This window comes from Notolepis coatsorum (genome assembly GCF_963971535.1).
Source record: "Notolepis coatsorum genome assembly, chromosome: 3".
NCBI lineage: Eukaryota > Metazoa > Chordata > Actinopteri > Aulopiformes > Paralepididae > Notolepis > Notolepis coatsorum.
In genome coordinates, this window is record NC_140167.1 from 51,814,090 (window position 1) to 51,832,231 (window position 18,142).

Consider the following 18,142-nt stretch of genomic DNA (forward strand, 5'->3'; position numbering starts at 1 on the left):
GCGGACTGATGACGACATCAACATTCGCAGCAGCAAAACAAGTCTATTATATATATATCTATGCTATTAATAGCCCGTCCATCGCCGCCGGGCATAAGAAGTTAATTAAACTTGACAGACATTATATCGACGATAATTATCGATAGAGTTATATGAAAATAATTTTATAATTTTATAGCGATAACGTTTTTGGCCATATCGCCCAGCCCTAGCTCAATACACACAATTGTTAAGGGGATGCAGACCAGAGAAAGATGTTTGTCTTGTTTACATCAGGGTCTCCCATTTTCATTTCATATTGCTCCACATTGTCATCAAACGGTCCAATATTTCCAATAACCCAAGCCATTTCTGTTGTAAACACTCACGATAGTCCAGTCGATCCTTCCTTTAGTGTGTAAAGTGGATTTCCTCCTCTTGTAGAAGTGCCGCCCGATCAACGTGAGCTAACATGCTAACTCGCTAAGCTAACGCTAATAATGTAAACAAAGCTCTCAACGGACTTCTTCTTTCTTGCATTGCGCAAATTCAGACGTCCTCATCGCCGAATTGTATTATATCCTGAGGACTTCTTAACCTCACCTGTATAACAATGATTACCGGACCACTAAAGTTACTTTAGTTTAACACATTATTCTGACTACAGCTCCGGTACATACGTGCAATCACTTCCGGGCACCACAGCTGTGAACTACGGCAAGTATTTAAGGACAATACAGACCCAACGTTGAGAAAAAGATTAACGCCGTCAATTATATTATCGCGCGATACTAGTCTCGCGTTAACGCAGCACGTTAACGGCCCAGCTCTAATATATATATATATGTGTGTGTTTGGCTAAAGTGGATAGAAAACACAGTACTGTGTAAAAGTCTTAAGAGTTTTTATATAAATTGTCTTAGATGTAAAAATGTATTAGTGCGTCAGTAGACTACTCTTAGTACATTTTCATTAAATTATTTTTTAAAGCATCTTCATGGTTTAATAATGCAAACATATGTTGCAGGGACTTATAATTATTATTATATAATTATTATATAATTATTATATGATTATAATCATCATATTGGCGTGACTGTATGCATCAAAGGGTTAAATCAAGCATTTTTAAGTGCTTTAGAGGAAATGTCAAAATATCACGATATATATCGTGTATCGCAATATGGCCAAAAAATATCGCGATATCATTTAGAGGCCATATCGCCCAGCCCTACTCTTAGCCTACGGAGCTAACGTTATGTCCAACGCTTAGCTAACGTTAGCTTAATTAATAACGTTAAATAAGTTACAAAATATGTGAAACTATATGGAAGGAGTAAGCCGACCGCTAAAAAGAAAAACCCCTGCGGCGCGAGCACATAATAAAATAAAGTTTTGAGGAGTGGAAGTTTGGAGATAGTAGCAGAGCGCAAGAGCAGAGGTGGAAAACTGAGCTACACATTCTAACAACCTGCCCACTGTACCAAGATATCAGAGACACAAATACCTCCCAACTGTACCAAGATATCAGAGACAAGTATACTCCCCACCAGGGTTAGAAATTAACATTTTTTTTCAAGGGCTTTTTTTGCCCCCCTTAATTGATTTTCGGGGGCTTTTTTTTGTATTTCGGGGGCACTGAATTTTTATGATAAACGGTAGGGGTGGGACGGTTCACAAAATGGACGGTTTGGTTCATATCACGAATTTGGGGTCACGGTTTTCAGTTCGATATACGTTAATTTTTATTAAAAAAAATTTAACACTCAAATCTAAAAGTCAAGATAGACTGCGCTCACAAATTATAACACTGGGTGCTGAAATCCCGTCGAGTATAATAGAAAAAGAAAGCAATACGCTTGGACCAGCACTCACTGATTTTGGTATATTTAATGGCAGCCTGAAACAAACATGTTTCGGAACATAATCGTTCCGAAACATGTTTGTTTCAGGCTGCCATTAAATATACCAAAATCTGTGAGTGCTGGTCCAAGCGTATTGCTTTCTTTTTCTATAACACTCAAATCTAAACATGTTTCTCATTTATTAAAAATAAAATAAAAGGTTTACAGTGTTTACAGCCTTAAATAATGTTTGGCACGCAAAGACCGAACTGACTGAAAAATATAGGCTACATTTGTCAAAGTATTAATTTAGTGCAAACAAACAATATGCTCAGCCAGCACTAGACTTTCCTTTCTTTAATTAATATAAACACACAAAAACAGTCAACCATGTTTAAATTCCCTGCTTGTCAGTTCTTAATGGAAAGATTCGTTTTCTGCTTGAAATTATTATGTTTCTGTCTACATATATTTAGACTAACATTATTTAAATATTGAGTGCAACTGTGGTGGATTACGTAATTCGGTGAGTTGGAACTATCTATGGGTTGGCGCCCCCACGGACATTTTAGCGTGTGGCACCGCCACCTTCAGCTCCGGTCACGTTAGGAGCAGTTCATAACGTCAACAAGCAGCGCGAAAGCGGCAATAGTCCCGGTTGGAGTTAGTAAAACACAGTTGTATGTTAGCCTTCTTGGATGTTGAATAAACGCCTATCATTGTCTTTAAACACCCCGCCTCTCAGACTCCCATTTCCTCCTCTGCTACAGTAGCTAGTAGCTACGGTGTTAGCTGTTGTTGTGAAGGGCTAGCTAGCTAACAGCTACAAACATTGTACAAACTGCTAACGCTATGGCAAGATGTGTGTAGGCCTATGTAATGTTAATGGCTATGTTTTTAAAGTCGTAATGAAGATTGATTTATATTGTGCGTGCCATTTTTACACAAACTGACTAGCACCTGGCTGCTGCTGCTGCTGCAGCCAGTGCAGAACACCGGCTCCGCCAAATGATTTTTTTTATTTGCGCGTCATCTGAACCGTATACGATACACAGACGCTCCATTACCGGATAAATATATATATATAATTAGTAAACTGTCGGGGGCATTAAGTGCCCCCCTTAACTGATTTTCGAGGGCATTTTATCCATTTTCAAGGGCATTATGCCCCAAGCCCCCGTTAATTTCGAACCCTGCTCCCCACGAATTGCAAACACCCAAAGAGAGTTTGAAAACATGTATTGTGCCTAGAGCTGCCGCGGTATTGATGTTTTCCTTACCGCACGGATTTGCAAAATATTTCCTACCGCCCGCGGTTATTACCGCGCACACACAAAAAAAATAAAAATATTTTTGAATGCATTTTTTTTTTAGTAGTAGTAGTCTACTTTTTATAGCATATAGCCTGCCTCTAGTCTAAATGTCGATCTTTAGAGGATGACTTTGCAGCATGAATATTGTTTGGGATTCGGCAAGCACGCATTAGTTATTGAAAGTGAAACACGGATTCGTGCGCCGTTCACTCGGTGTCGCGGGCAGGGGTGGTTACCCCCCGACCCTTTCTTATTATTATTACTATAAAGTTACTACTTTATAATAAAGGCATTCGTTTTGTGGCATTACCATTATATAGTTATACGTTCAATAACATCAGCGTATTTACCGGACCATCTCAGTTCCTTTCTTTGCTCAGAGCGTGCTGAGTAGTCCCATTCTGCGGTCTGTTAATAAAGTTTTCAATCAGACAAGTGTATAGAACGAAGGGCTTTTATTATAACATTCGTTGCAGACAGTAAAATCATTATGTCTCGTTTAGTACTCCTGATGAGCGATGGTAGTCCACTCCGGCGGGGAGCTAAAGCTAACGTTATTAGCCGTATTGTGATGAGCTCTGATCAATGGCTGACATTCAGGATGTAAAAAACTGCAGGACGCTCCCAACGTGTGACGCGTCTCTCTTCTGACCAATCAGTGGTCTGCAATGTTTCACGTGACTTTTCTGGTACCCAATAGGGTCGCTTGGAACCTCGATATAGGAGTAGGGTATATCTGCAGAGCCGAAAGCCCAACGAGAGGAGGGTACTTCATTATTATTATTATAAAAAACAGCGGTGATGCGGTATTCAGCCTACTCTGCGGTGGCCGTGATGTAACAGCGATACTGCGGTAATGCGGTAATTGTGCCGTTGACATTAATATCGTGCGGTTTAGTTTTGCAGTAAACAAAACGTGTGACGTCATCTGACTTTTTTCTTTTCCTTCTCATAACCGAAAGTAGGGACCGTTGGATCTCACGTGAATCGATACTCTGTAGTAACGACGTGTTTCGGTCGGTACCTTTAATTAAAAGTACAGAATTCGGTACCCATCCCTAGCAGAGAGAGGCTCAACGTTCTCCTCCTTTCTCTCTCAAGTCTGTGTGGAGGAAAAATAAACTGTTGGCTTGTTGCTACGGAGTCCTTTCCTGTCCAAAACGGGCGTTACTTCCTGGAGATGTTTTTTTGTGTGACACACACACACTGGAGGGGAAAAGTGTAGCCTGTGAGAAAAACAACAGGGAGGCGCTGTGGCCACGGGAACAAGAAGTAGCCTAAATAACTGAACACATACAACTAACCTTACAGTGCAGAAAAGCTGTTGTGACATAATTATTTCAACACAGCAGCCTATCCCTCTTCCTCTCTCACACTACCAGTCAAGACACACACTAGAGCTGTTAACCAATATTCTATATTCATTTTAAATAATGAAAATATATACATTTTATATATATATTTAAAATGTGAAAGAAAAAAATTTCTCGCATAGGTCAGTGCGCTACAGGAACCATAATGCCATGTTCGTTTCGCAGCGAACTTGAAAATCAAATGTATGGATTGGATATAGATATGGGTATGGATTCTTACATATCTTGATGTGATTTACCTGGAGATATCTACCGCACGAATTCTAGGTATTAATGAAGCCAGCATAGAAATCTGGTTAGGGGTGGTGGAGAGGATAAAACATTATATGAACTATTAATCCTTGGTATCAAACGGAATAATGGATGTATTCAAGGGGGGTCCGGTAGGGGGGGAAGAACGAGTAAGAGCATGTATGTGTTTTATCGTGGATTTCTACTGTAAAGGTTTGTCTGTCTATCCCTTGAGCTGAAACAAGCTGATAACTCAACAACTGCGTGTGGCAAGAGACCAGTGTGCACTCCCCAGAATCTAAAAAGCACAGTCTGGGTTTAGTCAGTAGACTGCAACATATTGGAACCTTGAGACAAAGTTGTTCACAGGCTATTTAAGCTACAGGTGTTCCACCATAGCAACGGGACAACAATCTAAAAAATATGCACCCAAATGAGCATGGCCTGGTGTCAGTGGGGGCACCAGTACAAAGTTGCACATCAGGCTCGACCAGCTCGGGAGAGACGGAGAGATAACAGACAGGTCTCACGTCCGCTTAGTTTTTTGCTCAGACTTATAATTGCAGATTATGACAAAAAGAAAAACAAAGCGAAACCAGTGCTAACCGAAATAACAATGAACGTAGACCCCGCCTCTAACTAAGACCGGCACCAATTTGTCAAAACGTGTATATAGCGCCGACAGGGAAAGGGGACAGTATAGTATACATCACCATACAGCAAATATTGTGTATTCATCCATTTAGATCTATATACGTGCCTGTGTATGTGTATATCCATGCTGTGCATCTGATCTGTGCACTTTACGCATGTAATGTACACTATGTACTTACATTTATTTATATAAGTCTGTGCACTTTGCTGCTACTTACACTCTGGTTCGATGCCAACTGCATTCCGTTGAACAGCTGTACTATGTGTCATTGCATTGGTTAGCCCTCTTGTGGACATAACACGCCATAATAGATATTTGAATAGTTCAAACCCATTCGTTTTTTTTAAAGGAAGGAATAATCTAACATAATTTTTTGGCCAATTGGACAGCCCTAACACAGAGCTGTGTCATGGTGGCCAAGGTAACAAATAACAAAACAATGACTCGCTCTCTTTTACAGGAAACATGCAGTGGGCCTGCATATAACTCATTATTAAGCACTGTACATCTGCTCAACGCATTCACTGTTTACTAGTCAGAATAGCTGTGTTAAGTGACTCTGGGAATAAAGGAGATGAAGACGGTAGCAATGTGTCAAGCAACACAAACAGCAATAATGGATAGGATCGCTTCTTTTTAGCAATAGTCATCCAGACAGCCAGGGCAGGAAGACAGGAGGACAGGCAGAGGCTGCAGCGATAAGGCGGCCCCACTCATGGGATTGAGGCCTGAGATAAGAGCTGCAGGCTGTCGCTGGATGACTTTATCGGGCACCAGAGGGACCAGGGCTGGGCTCTGGGCCAGGGGAAGCTGGCTGGGGCCAGGACTGGTGGTGGCTGGGGCACACACACAGGCAACACGGAGGGGCTGTCAGATAGAGAGCCTCCTACTAGAAGGAGGAGACATCCAGGCAGGTAGCTAGGTAGATAGGTGGGATGGAAGACAGACCAGGGCCCCACCACTTCCCCTTATGCACCCTAACCTCACCCTGTCAGAGTCCAGCCACCAGCTAATTTATCACTAGAGAGGCAGGGAGAGGGGAGAGAGGAGAGCAGCGAGAGCGCTACACACAGAAAGACACACAATAAGCCTGCAACTCAGCTTTACGACTGGTGGTGGCGGCTCAGTAAAGCTGCTCACAGAGTGGTTCTTGTTAATTAAATTCCAGCTTATTAAGTGGTGGCTTGGGAGAGGGGGGGGGGGGGCATACATGCAGGGCCATATAACAGGTTTGAGCTCACACAACAATCCCGCCTTAACCTCTCCTCCGCTCCATCCCTCTCTCCCCCTCAGTCAGTCTCCCTATCTGGGCTCCCTCCTGGCCCTTGGCTGTGTCTTACTTTGCGAGCGGCACTCAATCTTGTTAGCCGGCAAATTGATTGCATGTCGGAGGTTAGTGCAGTCTATCCCTGCGCCAAGGATGGCTAAGGGTCAGTCTACAGCGGGAAATCAAGTGCCGCTCCAGCCAGAAACCACGAAAGAAAGAGTTAAGAGGGGAATGACCAAACACAGACAGGGAAGCAAGCATAATACTACCCTACTGGTATTTATCAAAGCTCTAATCTAAGCTGTAGTCTCCTGGGACTAGTCTCAGACACACACACACAGGCTGCATTAGTCAGCTGACAGCCCCTCCCTCCAAAACACACCGGGGAGCGTCCTATTAAATCACAGCAGAAGAGACAAGCAGGCAGACATGAAACTCTAGGCTGGAGGGAGGGGGGGTGTAGTCGGGAACCTGTGCCATGAAGCAGACTCCCTCTATAGAGGAGGACACGCTCTGCAACAACGGACTATTAAATCTATTAGCCTACACAAAAACAAGGCTCAAATTGGAAGCCTGTAAGGAAAAAGGAGACATCAGGGGTAAATGGTCTCAGATCAATGGGACCGCTCAGAGGAGCGACAGCCAGAGGACACACGCAGTCAAAAAGGTGACTCTGACTCTCTCGTCCGCTCCACTAACTTACAACAGCGCCCGTACTTCGCTCTACAAACTTGTCGCTTGATGTTATATGGGCCGTCTCCTCCTGCCAAGAGAAAATATAGCAATTTGACGCAGCTTGTTGGCTGGTATGTGAAGCGAGGATCATCAAGGAGGGGAGGGGTAAATAAAAAAAATAAAAACTCCTCCGTGGTGTCACCTCAGAGAGACGAACAACTGCAACGCAAGGGGATTTCTGAAAGGGCTGTCAACTGTACCAGTGTGACCTTGACTGGCTCGACTGGCTCTATGCAATATAGGGACCTCCACACACAAACCCATAAAGCGGGGGAGACTGGGAGCAGTTGTTACACACACGGGGGTCACAGGGGGTAATGCCCGGAGTGTCGGCTTTCTTTCGCCATGGAAACAGCTGCGCAGACACACACGCAGACAGAAAGAGGGGGGTGGTCGGGGGAATGCGTGTCATATGTGTGTGTGTGCAGCTGTCAGAAGGCATCTTGATGGAGACAACTTGGGAAAATTTGTTTTAAAAAAATCCCCTTCGAACCATCTCACCGTTGTTTTTAACAGGTACTCTTTTAAGTCAGACAATGGAAGGACACGTTATGTATTCCAATCAAGGCAGGAAGCGACAGGCATCTGCAATTTACGTCCCAATCTATTTTCATCAACAACTGGGTGAAATGTTCTCCCCTGAGGAGACACAGCTGCCAAATCTCCTTGACAGCTAAAGAGTGCCCTACAATTTCTTTCTCGCTCTCCCTTTAGCTACCTTCAATTATTTGTCCAGTGGCGAATGACTTGTTCCGTCTCGCTTTCAAGCATTGGCTCCTTCGTCCTTGTCGCCCTCTCAAGGCGCACCGGCGAGGGGAAAAAGAACAGCCGGAGGAGAAGGCCTCTCCGTGCTGACGTCTGTACTGAAGGAAGAACTGCTTGATTGTTGGGTCACACCCGAGGGGGGGGGGGGGGTCTCCTGTCTGAAAGATTTCCTGCTGGAATGAAAGCACTTTCAAGCGTTACCTTTGACTGAACCACCGGCGAAAATCTGGGGCGGCTTTGGATAATTAACATAACCAAACCATGTTCAGGCTGAATTGGAAGTATATGGCACCGCTGTACAATTACAACAATCTAATGCAACAAGTCAGTACAGCCCAATAATAACACTCTTCTTAAAGTAGCATGATGTATTAAAAGACTAAATGCTAATTACTACAGAAGTGTGAAGCTACAGCAGTGGTTTTCAGCAACAAGTTGATGTTACTGTTCTTTTAACACAGTTCACCCTGGGTGGAGTAGGTTAAGGTTTACATGAGGGTGTGACAGGGGTGGGGGACTACAAGGAGGAAAGCAGCCTAAATACCACATCGGAACCCCGGCCCAGTCCAGGGAGAGGCCAACCAGACGGGACTCCTCTGCACTGGGCTGTTCTCACACGCACACGCAACATTTGGCGGAGGAGTAAAGTTTGGACTGGTGCTGTGGTAACTCCCAGTAAACTGAAGGGACGTGTGGCCTTGGAGGAGGGGTGAGAGGCAGAAAGAGAGAAAGCAGGAGTATCTAGGGTCCAATCACCGCTCTGTCACCCCTCCGCGTCCGACCCAAAAGAAACACAGCTCTATCTCTGCCATTCTTACTTGCCACAAGACTTTTTTTCGTTAGTGCGACTACCAGTACATCTCTTCCAGAGGTGTGCATGTGCCCGAGTGCAAAAGAAAAGATTACCCTCCAAAACATCATCCACACAACTGTTAGTAAGCCGTTAGCAGCATGCCTGGTGTACGTTGGGTTAGTGTGTGCAGGCCGTAGCAGAGAGGCGTTGGGGTAAGAGAGGCCCGCAAAGGGAGCAGGGTCCGCACTCTCCCTCATTGTTCACGGGAGAGTTGTGGGGTTCATGGTCGGGAATCAGGAAGAGAGGCACTGGAGGGGGAGAAAAGACAACACCCCGGTTTCCTGTCTCACCGCCCCCAATAAAAACATGACTTCAACCCTCCCCGCCCCTCCAAGAGCAAAGTCAAAATAGCTGAGGCACGTTTTCAGGTGGCGCAATCATTTTAGGAATGCTTCAATAGAAAACATGCTGCTTTGTGGGCCAAGACTGCTTGGCACTGTATTTGACAACAATGTCACTAGCAGACTAAAGTGGATAAAATACAGATATTTTCTTCTGGCAGTAGCACATAACATGCTCCATTCGTTGTGTTAATGAGTGTCTACAAAACTCCCAAGCAAAATAAATAAACGCATCTCGCAGAGCCGTCAGTAGTTTACACCTCTGCCTCATAAATGTGTTGTTTACCCTTTGTCAAGGGACGCAGACGTCCTTTTCCCGACCGGTTTAACAACTTCAGGCCAATCTACCAAATATGCCACTGAAACCAAGTAGATGGTGTGTAGACGCACTTCAACCATTATCTGAAATAATATTAAAAAAATGTAATTAAAATGACTTGTCGTACTTGTAAGTCGCTTTGGATAAAAGCGTCAGCTAAATGACTAAATGTAAATGTAGCCTACAAGACTTCAGTCACGTTGACGAGACTTATAAAAAAAAAAAATTAAAATAACATGAATGATTGCTTTCATCAAAGTGACTAGGCGTCTGCTGTCCAATACACACCGTGGGGACAGTGTGCTGGGGGGGGGATGTGGCGCTCTCTAGTGTCCCCGACTCAATGACATGAACCTCAACTCAAAGCTTCCACCAAAGCCGCTCGGGTGATCGATACTAGTGTCAACAGCGAGGCGTCGCCGCGGCAGTGGTTACTACATGGCCACGTGAGAGAGCGCATTACTGGGTAACAAGCGCGAGCCACTACGGTGGAACTGACAAAGGCGGGATTGTCCTCTTATTGCATTGTACTCGGTGGTGGAAGACCGAAACGACGACGACTGCAGCAAAACCGAGGGAGGAGAAAATGTAGACTTTTAAAACAAAATATTGACGTCAACACATGTCCCCTCTCGAAGCAAAGAAAGCGGTACACAAAATATACGTGCGACCCACAACTCACTGCTCCATTGTTTGGGCAACAACCGGAGCACATTCCGATGTGCTGCCATACGACGACCTTCGTCTCGCTGCTGTCGTGATATTAGTTTGAAAAACATGTCCACGACTATTGAGAAACAAATATAAAACAAATATCACGACAGCGAGACGAATGTACAACACGCGTCGTAATTAAAGCCTCTGCTTGTTACATTTATTCAGTTATAAAAGCGAGGCTCGAGCAGCTCTCCTCGTCGTCTGGTGTAATAATGTGATGAATAAACCTCTTGGATGGAACAGTTTGAACAGCGAGGCTCGAGTTCCTCATGTAACCGTCACCAGTGCTCGGCACGCGGGCAGCAGCGGGGAGGCTCGCGGTCCTCCCTCCTCGTGCCCACAGCGCTGCTACACTGGAGCTAATAAGCTAAGTTGCTCTGCTGCCACTTGTGCAATCAGGCCGTAACCGGAGCTTCTGGTGACAATATACAGCCCACAACTCCTAACTTATTTACATAACTTAACTAAAACACCGTATAAACAACAACACGGCGACGTTGGTGAGGTTACTGAGATTTATTTTAGTTGTTGAGCGGGGGTGAAAAGTTTTTCGTTCGTCGTCACTAAAGTCAAACAAACTCAGCAGACACAATCCTGAGCTCCTGTCTGTCTGGACCACTTGGTTAGAAAACTGTTCAAATTGTTCACGCCCTCTTATTGACTAATACGACGTCTTAAGATATGACTTTGTAGGCTATCCCGTTCCGTGAAGTAGTGATTCGTTGTTGTGAGTTATGGTTGTGCTCGGTGGGTAGTGTGTGATAGTGTGTGTCATGCAGCCCGTCGAACCCGTGCCGCCGGACCGCGTTGTGGTCACGCTTCCCCTCCCGACCCCCCCTGCCGCTCCAGACGGCCATTTACCTTCGTCGAGAAGCCTCTCAAGGTGTGTGAAGATGCCGCAGAGATTCGGCAAGCTGGTCATCAGCTTCTTTTCGTTTAATAACTGCATCAAATAGTCGGGACTCGGCCTCGGTCGCTCCTTCACTTCGATCTCCCCGACCATCATCTTTGCGCCGAGTGTGTTGAGAACAAACCGCCACCAACAGAATCCTCTTTTATGAAAAGAAAAAAACTTGCGGATCAAATCCCTCGTTTCCCCCCCACGTTTCGATCGCTGTGGTTAGACGACCCTCTGGACCAAAAAATATGGTTTGATTAGTTCTTGTTGTTTGAGCGGAAAGGGTAAAAAGAAACCGTTATCTCCTTCCAAGTGGCACGCCGTGCTCTCTAACACCGTGTGGCTCGGGGACGTTAGACTCTCACTGTTAGCGCGAGACAGGATTCATCGAGAGGGTCCCTCCTCCTCAACGCCCATTGGCCAGAAGGGCTTTCAATGGACTGATGAAAGCACGAATAGGCGCATAGTACCGCACCATGTGGGCGGCGAAGCGCCAATAGTTACCATTGGTTAAATGATCTACAGAGATTAGGGCCAATTGTGTGCAGCAGTGTGCAGGAATGCACGCTTAGATAGAGGGGTAGTAGTCAGTCACACATAGGCTATCCCCCCTTTCCTTTACAGATTGAAAGGTGATAAAATGCCAGGTAGCAGTCTACACAGGTCTCCGTAGGCCTACGATCTCTGACCTTGTCACACATGTATGCTGATCATCATGGAAGTCATGGTTAGCTTTCGATTGATGATCCACATACGTGAACATTGCTTTTCTCTTATGCATTCAATATCACACAAGGTGCCTATTGTTACACATGTCTTTATTGTCTTGTACATCTTGTGATCTGTCCTGGACCAATGATGAATCAATATGCCAATAATCAATAAAGCATTTTCATCGTCCTGTCCTTGGGAAGACCTTTCCATTACATCCTCTGAAGATTAACACCATGATCAATGGAACTCACACACACAGACCAGCTACCTCCGGTCTCCTGCATCCAGCTTAATGTAAATAAACCATATTGGCCTGCTTTGATTTTAACAGCTGTCGACTGAGTGGGGCCTTTTTAAATCTGAGCCCTGACCTTGGCCCTCGTCCAATGTGTCCGTTGGGCGCTCTCCCTCTCATGTCTCTGTAAAAGTGGTCCCTGGGCTGAGTGCATGAATACCCAAACAGCTGCACTATGACCTTCTGGTTTCAATTTGTCGCCGCTATATCAGGCTAGGAAAGGGCCTATACAACAGACATAGAGCGTTCTAGTTTCCAAACTCATGAACCCGTGTTCCTTAGATAGTTGAGAAAGGCAAGGTTGAACTATCCAGTTAGGTCAAATCAGGTGTTTTTTTAAACAATAATCCTTGTATACCTAATTTTCAATCTCCCACAGGAAATGTACACCACTCACTAAAGATGTGCACACGTTCGCACACACACACACAGACACATTCCTTCAGTCCAGATAAGAGCCTTTAGCTTAGGGTGAGCAAGTTAATTGACAGGGTCCTCCAAACCTAAGCAGGAAGACAGATACGGTTGCCTTAACAACCCACACAACTCATCGAGTGGATGCTGCTCCTCTGCCCTTCAGCCAATGGCTGCATTATATTTATATCAGTGTGGTGGTCGCTGGGCAGCTGTAGTCCAGACCATCGCAGTCTAATCATTAATTAATTCAACCTTTATTTATACTCGAGAATCACTGAGGATTGCCCTAATTTGCAATGACATCGAGATTACAGGTAAGATAAATAATCAAAACCAAAACACACAAATATAAGGAAAGAAAATCAGTAACAGTTACATGTTGAATAAGCAGAATAAAACACAAATGCAAATAAATGAAGAAAAAGCTGTTCAAACAGTTATATTGAGCCAGCAAGTTTTGTGATCATGGTTTTAAATTGCCCATACATTTGTGGAGAATTGATTTTTTGTGTGTGTTGAAGATCATTCAAAGAAGCTTGGGCTTTAATAAAAAAAAAAGGCAGTTATTTTTTCCACTTTTTTCTTTTTAATTTCAGACAGTGATCGGAAGAAGCGAGTTAGATAGGGACCATAGTTCCAATCCAGTATCATTGCGATTTAAGATGGTAATTTCCCAGAAAGATAAAGATAAACAGATACCACCAGGTTTATTTCACCTCTCTGAGAAGACCAACCCACCTTTTTGCAGTTGTGAGTACCATAACTATCACCTGTAATAAATCTGAGGGCAGAACGATAGACTGTGTCTAGGGGTTTAAGTGTGGAAGGAACAGCGTTTCTATAAATTGCATCTCCATAATCCAACACTGATATGAAAACTGCTTCAACAATCCTTTTTGGGAAGCTGGATCTGTTTCGATAAGAACCAGTTTGCAGTTTGCTGGCAAGATTGTCTATACTAGTATTTAAATGTGCATTTGACCAAGACTGGGCCCAGATGATACCAAGAACAATACTTTCATGATTTTAGTCTTAATACTGGTCTCAACTGCCGCATATTGGTCCTACCATGCAAACCCATACCTCCATAATGTCTGATGATAAAAAAGGTCCTTTCAGTTCAAACACCAAGGGTGAATCGCCAGGCAGACAGACTGAGAATCTGTATTTCACGTGACGGTGATATATTGAACAGTGTTTGCTTTATATTTTCACTTTCTTCCCCTGGCCTTCTTTGAATATAAGCGGAAGTCACAGACTTCTGGGTTCAAAAAGAATCTGGCATTTATTCCAGGCTTTGAAAATGGGTTTAGTTCTTATCTCTATCGGCACGCATGGCAATTTGCATGTTGCCTGGCGCTGATTCTTCCAAGTTGCGTCACGTGCTGCTTATGCTAGTGTGTGTGTGTGTAAATGAGAGAAAGAGAAGAGTGAAAGTATGCCTGACTGTGTGTGTGTGTGTGTGTGTGTGCGTGTGTGTGTGTGTGTGTGTGTGTGTGTGTGTGTGTGTGTGTGTGTGTGTGTGTGTGTGTGTGTGTGTGTTCACGCGTAAGTCTCCTGATAGCCTGGGAGTGAACAGTAAAGATTATAATTCCTCCCCCATTGCTCCCCCAGCCCTTGTGTTTTCGTCATTTTTAATAACACGCGTTTCTATTCAACAATTAATCCAATTAACAAGGTTCCAGATAATTAATGAACATGAATTTAGCCCCTTTCTGAAGAGGGAGGCTGTTCGCTCACCAGCGGTGCGCTGGGAGAGTGCCCTGGGTTTAGCGAACAGTTAGCCGAGGCGTTGAAGAGACAATGGGGCCCTTCGGTAGGGGCCCTGTACCTCCCTGTTCCGCAGCAGGGGCTACGGCCGGAGGCTGCTGAGGGGAAATTGGTGTCACTAGCGAGGCAATGCTGGGTGTGATAAGCCCTGTGTCTCTGTCAGAACAGAGAGCCCACAGGCTCTGATAACACAACATACAAACACAACATACACAACAAACACAGTCCCTGTTTCCTTTTCACGTACTAGTGTTGTTGGGGACTATGGGAAGGAAGGGGGGGGGGGTCAGAATCTGGGTCATTTTCATTTTTAGAAAGGTGTGAGCGCAGCAAAACATAAATACATCTCCCCTGGCAACCATAGCATTCATCTATCTAGCATACAGAAAAGCACATAATGTATTTTCCATTATAACTCCTATCATGATCATGAAACAACAAATGTAATTTCTGTGTGTATCTGTGCACGAGAGAGTGTGTGTGTGTATGTGTGTGTGTGTGTGTGTGTGTGTGTGTGTGTGTGTGTGTGTGTGTGTGTGCTTGCGTGCGTGCGTGCATGCGTGAGGGTGTGTGTCTGTGTGTGCGAGAGTGTGTGTGTCTGTGTGTATATGCTTATGTATTTGTGTGCATGCATTCAAGAGTATGTGCATGTTTTAGCATCGGTGAATGTTAAAACAGACAGATGAGCTACTCCTCCTGTGAGCCCCTGTCTTCTGGGCTATAGGATGGGGAGGTGTTCTTTAGCTCCGAGACTAGAAACCTCGCCCTCTCTCACTCCCGTCCCACGTGTTTACTTTGGTGGTGCTGTGGATTAGGCTGGTAATCCAGTCAGCAGGAAGGCGACAGATATCACATGATGGATGGAGGCCTCTCCGCCCCACTCCAGGACGGACGCCCAGTTCACAGCTCTAATCAAACCCAGGGCAGAGGTCCCGTCTCCTTACCGCAGTGGCCCGACCAGGGCGTTTCTGGTGAAATGGTGGTTGGTGGAGTGTTAAGGTACCGGAGCCCATGCTGCTGTAGCTACCATAGCTATTCACTGTTGTCAGAGGTCATGTTGTTGGCCGCTGTTCTTCAGCTGTTCCAGTCGTCTGGTGTTTGGTCGAGGGAGAGGCCTGTTGTTAACTTGTTACCCAGTGGGAGAGAGAGAGAGGGGGGGGGGTGGAGAGTGGAGGAAACGATGGAGGGATGTGGACAGCTGCAGCCCGCCACCTTTTTGTGGAGTGCTCTGATAGGACAAGTCTCCCAAACCGGCGACACATGTCCGAACAAGGCCCCACACCACACTCACGCAAGCTAGCGCATGTGTATACACTAGTGGTGGTAAATCCGGTTAATTTTATGGACTCGGGTTAGTGTGAGTCACTCACTGTGATCCGTTTCACGTGAGTCACTCCCCCCCCTTAACAGGAGATCGTTAACCCCCCCCCCCCCCCTCCACTAACAGGAGATCGCTGACCCCCCCCCCCAAAAGCATGCTATGTTTTTAACTTGTAGCAGTCTGAGATCCTGTGATGAAAAGTGCATTACAAATAAAATGTATTATTATTATTATTATTATTATTATTATTATTATTATTATTATTATTATTATTATTATTATTATTATTATTATTATTATTATTATTATTATTATTATTATTTTTTTTTTTATCCACTTTTTCTCCCATTTTCTATATTTTCTCCCATCCCAATTTCGTATCATCCAATTCAACCCTCCCCTGTCACGAACGCTGTTTCTTGCCTCCCACAAGCCGGCTGCAATGTGGACTAAGTCATACATAGCACAAGTCCCCTCCGGTACTTGAGGTAACAGCAGTCGCATCTTTTCACCTGCGCAGCTCGATCTCTCAGTGGCGAGGAGTAACGCGTGGGAGGCTCACGCTGCCCCCGACACTTCCTGATTCTACTGCGCAGGCGCACCAACCGACCTGTAGGAGTCGCTGTCCACAACGCCCGATCCCCACCAATCAGTTTCCCACCCCCTAATACTGCCAATTGTATTAGTACGGACGACCAGCCAAACTGAAAACAATGTGGAGAGCTGGATTCGAACATGCGAACCCAGCGTCTCCACATTGGTGGCGAGTGCCTTGCCCACTACACCACCTAGCCGCCCCTTATTATTATTATTATTATTATTATTATTATTATTATTATTATTATTATTATTATTATTATTATTATTATTATTATTATTATTATTATTATTATTATTATTATTATTATTATTATTATTTTATTATTATTATTATTATTATTATTATTATTATTATTATTGTAACTGAGGGGTTACAAAACCCTGACTGTATTAAAGATTGTGATAGATTAAACCACTGCTAGTTATGTACTTTAATTACTGGCCAGACAGTACATCAAATATAGATGGTGAACACCCACAAGAACACGGCATTGACACAGAAATACTATTGGAGGGTAATTTATTATTATTAGGCAACGTTAGGTTACAGAATGAGAATTAGGGTCGCGCTTGTATGGCGAAGAATATACGTAAAGTCAGTCAAGAGCATAAGTCACTAAGAATAGCAGGAATCCTACGATGGGTCTAAGCTGATGCCACCTGTTGTATAGTAGCAATTATATAGGGCAACACCGGTACCAACTGGAGACAATGGGTTCCCTCCGGGGTGTAAGGCCTGGAGGGTAGAGGAATGTTCGGGTACTCCGTCTGAGTCAACGAGGAATAAAGAGACTCCAGGTACAGGAGTCGGTGCTTGTACTCCCTTGATCAGCAGACAAAAGCAATAGTTGTAATCCAAGATGCTCGACAGCATTGACGACAGCTAGCCAGCCCCGTCCACGAGGCAGGCCCGAGTGGTAATCCTCACGAGGTTAAATCCCAAACGATAGTGGAAATCAACGGTGCTCTTCTCCGGTAGTCACGTCCCAAATCAATATAATCCAACCAGGAATGGTTCTGCAGTCGCCGGCGCCGATTCTCCTGTGTACATGTCCAACGGTTCTCGCCTAGGACTCATCGGGTGTGGGCGACGTATTTAGGCCACACAGCCTGGATAAGTGCACTAGCTAAAGACACGACGAACCGATGGGTAATGCTACACACGGAAGAACTGTGACCGCACGATATACAATAAATGATCGACTATTGACTTCACATTAGATTAAGTCAAACTCAACGTTACTTCATTAAACTCTGACACTTTAACATTCTATTCGCACGCGGTTCTCAATGCTCTATTTAGATGCAAGGTTGCTCACTTCACTGCACGTTGACTCGTGGTGAAGGTGGGTAAGGTTTAGGTAAGGTTTAGGTAAGGTTTAGGTAAGGTACTGCCGTTTACACCTGCGCCGTATTTATACTTAAGTGAATATCTAGTCCCAACCTCAGTCCTTGTCTCGTATTACTACGCAGACTCTGGGCATGTTCTGACATGCCTGCAGTTGTCTTTGAACTTGCCGTTGGGGGCTTGCGCGTTGGCGCCTGGGGGCGCTGTCCAATAGGAGAGCGAATATTACTCTGGTCTGTACGCAGGTAAAGGGATATTCTGTGTATATATATAAATAATATACAAAGTATATCAAACGATACATATATATATATTCAGTTTAATCTGGCCCTTCACAACAATTATTATTATTATTATTATTATTATTATTATTATTATTATTATTAT

At 44.4% G+C, this 18,142-nt stretch overlaps 1 protein-coding gene across 3 annotated transcripts in view; it reads right to left on the bottom strand.

Annotated features, from left to right (window-relative positions):
* The window catches only part of qkia (QKI, KH domain containing, RNA binding a), a 165,761-nt gene extending 154,133 nt beyond the window's left edge, over positions 1 to 11,628 (bottom strand). For all 3 annotated transcript variants that reach the window (XM_084310862.1, XM_084310861.1, XM_084310860.1), the window contains exon 1: positions 11,254 to 11,628. In XM_084310862.1, coding sequence (XP_084166988.1) covers positions 11,254 to 11,398 — 145 coding nt within the window. In that variant the 5' untranslated portion in view covers positions 11,399 to 11,628. The remainder of the gene's footprint in view (positions 1 to 11,253) is intronic.
* Between the last annotated feature and the right edge of the window lie 6,514 nt (positions 11,629 to 18,142).